The sequence below is a fragment of the Antrostomus carolinensis genome, unplaced genomic scaffold (assembly GCF_000700745.2).
Source record: "Antrostomus carolinensis isolate BGI_N321 unplaced genomic scaffold, ASM70074v2 scaffold20389, whole genome shotgun sequence".
Lineage (NCBI taxonomy): Eukaryota > Metazoa > Chordata > Aves > Caprimulgiformes > Caprimulgidae > Antrostomus > Antrostomus carolinensis.
Window position 1 is genome coordinate 13,081 of NW_010340919.1, and position 2,660 is coordinate 15,740.

The 2,660-nt window shown below is 47.3% G+C and overlaps 1 protein-coding gene across 1 annotated transcript in view; it reads left to right on the plus strand.

Moving 5' to 3' along the window:
• The window catches only part of ZNF598 (zinc finger protein 598, E3 ubiquitin ligase), a gene marked incomplete at its 5' end in the record, with an annotated part of 12,861 nt that extends 10,292 nt beyond the window's left edge, over positions 1–2,569 (plus strand). Inside the window, 3 exons of the mRNA XM_029087064.1 lie at positions 983–1,118; positions 1,886–2,030; positions 2,184–2,569. Of these exons, the coding sequence (XP_028942897.1) occupies positions 983–1,118; positions 1,886–2,030; positions 2,184–2,531 (629 nt within the window). The remainder of the gene's footprint in view (positions 1–982; positions 1,119–1,885; positions 2,031–2,183) is intronic.
• Positions 2,570–2,660: the final 91 nt, after the last annotated feature.

The window sequence follows — 2,660 nt, forward strand, 5'->3', positions numbered from 1 at the left end:
GATGTGAGGAAGAATTTCTTTGCTGAAAGGGTTCTGAGGCATTGGAAGGGGTTGCCCAGGGCAGTGGTGGAGTCCCCATCCCTGGAGGGATTTAACAGACGGGCAGACGAGGTGCTCAGAGATCTGGTTTAGCAGTGGACAGGTACGGTTGGATTCAATGATCTCAAAGGTCTTTTCCAACTGAACGATTCTGTGAACATCCTCTGTGAAGCCTGGCTGAGGGGTGGCAGTGCTGGGGAGCCCCTGCTCTGTGCAGCTGCAGGTGTCTCCTCTCTGGGGTGGCTCTGCTGAGTCACAGTGACACCGACCTGTGCTGCTTTTGTGCTTCCAGACCCAGTTTGGAAGCCCCTGCGGGCAAAGGGGATGGATCTGACCCCTCTGTCCCAGCAGCCTGTGCCTGCTGGTTCTTGTCACTTGGCTCCTTGGGTCATTCCTGTGTGCAGAGATGTAATGCCTTGGCTTGTAGCGGGGCTGTAACTTGTGGAACTGGAGTAACACAGCAGCAGGGGTGACTGACAGTGGTTTTGGTGAAAGCAGAGTCACTCCAGGAGGCGGGTGCCTGGCTGGTTTGTTCTGTGCTGCTCTGCAGATACTTGCTGGGTGGAATATGCTGGAACATATGATGCCTGGTGCTGTGGTGACTTCTGGAGTGATTTCTGTTCCCTTTAATAATGTAAAAGTGTTTTTTGAAGGGTTTTAAAAATTATTTTCTATTGAAAAAAGTAAATGAATAGTCAGAGCACTTTGTAGAGTCACCCCAGGCACTGTGAGGCGCTGCCTGCCCTGACTGTTAAGGCAACAGATTTCCACCTCTCTAATTTGGGGGTTTTTTTCCCCAATACAGTGATGTCTGCACTGCTGACTCTTACTTCATAGTGCTTCTGGAGAGTAGGTCAGACCACTGGTGTTAATTTTAGATGATGATATGTGGGTGCCACTGAGATGTGCTCTGACTTCCTGCCCCTTCTCTGCTCTCATTCAGGCTTTAACACTGTGGTGCTATTAAAGAATCCTCCTCCGCCTCCGGGACTGTCGGTGCCTGTCAGTAAACCCCCTCCAGGTTTTGCTGTTATTCCATCCACCAATATCTCTGAACCTGTCACTACATCTTTGAAAGAGTAAGTAAAAGTCCTGTGAGTTGGAGTTACTTCACACATTACATCTGAGTTACATCATATGGGCTTCAACCAAGACATGAACCATTCCAAGGGGCTCGTTCTGAACCGGCACCGCCACCGACCGAGTGAGTCCTGCTGGGGAGTCCCAGTGTCCTGGGCTGGATCCAGAGAGCAGGAGGAATGAAAACCTGTGCAGTGTGGCAGCTCAAGACTTTTGTCTTTTCTAGATTTATTTGCAAATCTGCAGCTTCACCATATTTCTTAACCTGTCCATTGACTGTCTGAGTCCCAGAAGGAAGGTGCTGAAGCCTGTTTTCCTTGGTGACCTCTAAATGTCTTCATTGCTCTGACCTTTCCAGTAGCTGATCTCCAGCCGGGGCCCTTCTGGGCTGAGAGATGAGTCGATGGGAAAAGGGGAGGGGGAAAATTGTATCATTTTAATACAGACATCTGAATTAATCTGTTTGATTGTATTTGTGACGCACTCTTTGTTGCTCACATCTTTTCACTAAGCCTGGCTTACAAAATGGCTGCTCCAGACTCTGTTAAACCTGCATTTAAAATACTCTGTTTAGGTGAAGCTGGAATCTGATCCAGTAATCCCATGGGACACGTTTCAGTGTCCTGACAAGACAGCTGTGTGCTGCTTACAGCAATTGTGTGTGGGTGGAGGAAGGGGACGCATCCTATAGAAGAGAACAGCCGTATCATACACACCCCTCAGCACCTTGCGTTGTCACAGTCACTTCTGGTGTTTCCCAATGCAGGCCAAAATCCTGTCACGGATCGTACCTGATACCTGAGAACTTTCAGCAGAGGAACATTCAGCTGATCCAATCTATTAAAGAATTTCTTCAAAGCGATGAGTCCAAGTTCAATAAATTTAAAACTCACTCTGGGCAGTTCAGGCAGGTGAGTGGGCAAGAACCTTCGGAGTCCCAGAACCTTCCTGTCTGGGAGGAAGTGAATCCCAGGGAGATTGTTAAATTTATATTATATATATTTTATTATATTATTTTATTGTATTTTTTTTCCCTAATGATTCCAATTGTCCTTTCCCTGCAGGGGCTGATTTCTGCAGCACAGTATTACAAGAGTTGCCGAGAGCTGCTTGGAGAGAACTTCAAGAAAATTTTTAACGAGCTGTTGGTGTTGTTGCCAGACACAGTTAAGCAACAAGAACTCCTTTCTGCCCACAACGATTTCAAAATCAAAGAAAAACAAAGCTCAAACAAACCCAAAAAGAACAAAAAGAATGTTTGGCAGACGGACTCCAACTCTGATCTCGACTGCTGTATCTGCCCCACGTGTAAGCAAGTGCTGACTCAGCAGGACGTTGTCACCCATAAAGCTTTGCATATTGAGGATGAGGAGTTCCCTTCCTTACAGGCAATCAGCAGAATCATCAGTTAGTTTTCCCACAGACCAATAAAGGTGTCTCTGTCTATGAATCTGCACTTTTTGGAATGAGGTTTGGGGGTGGAGTGTGGCTGAGAGCCGGTGCTGGTTGAGTTGTGGGGTAACTGTTAGAGGTCCCTCCCT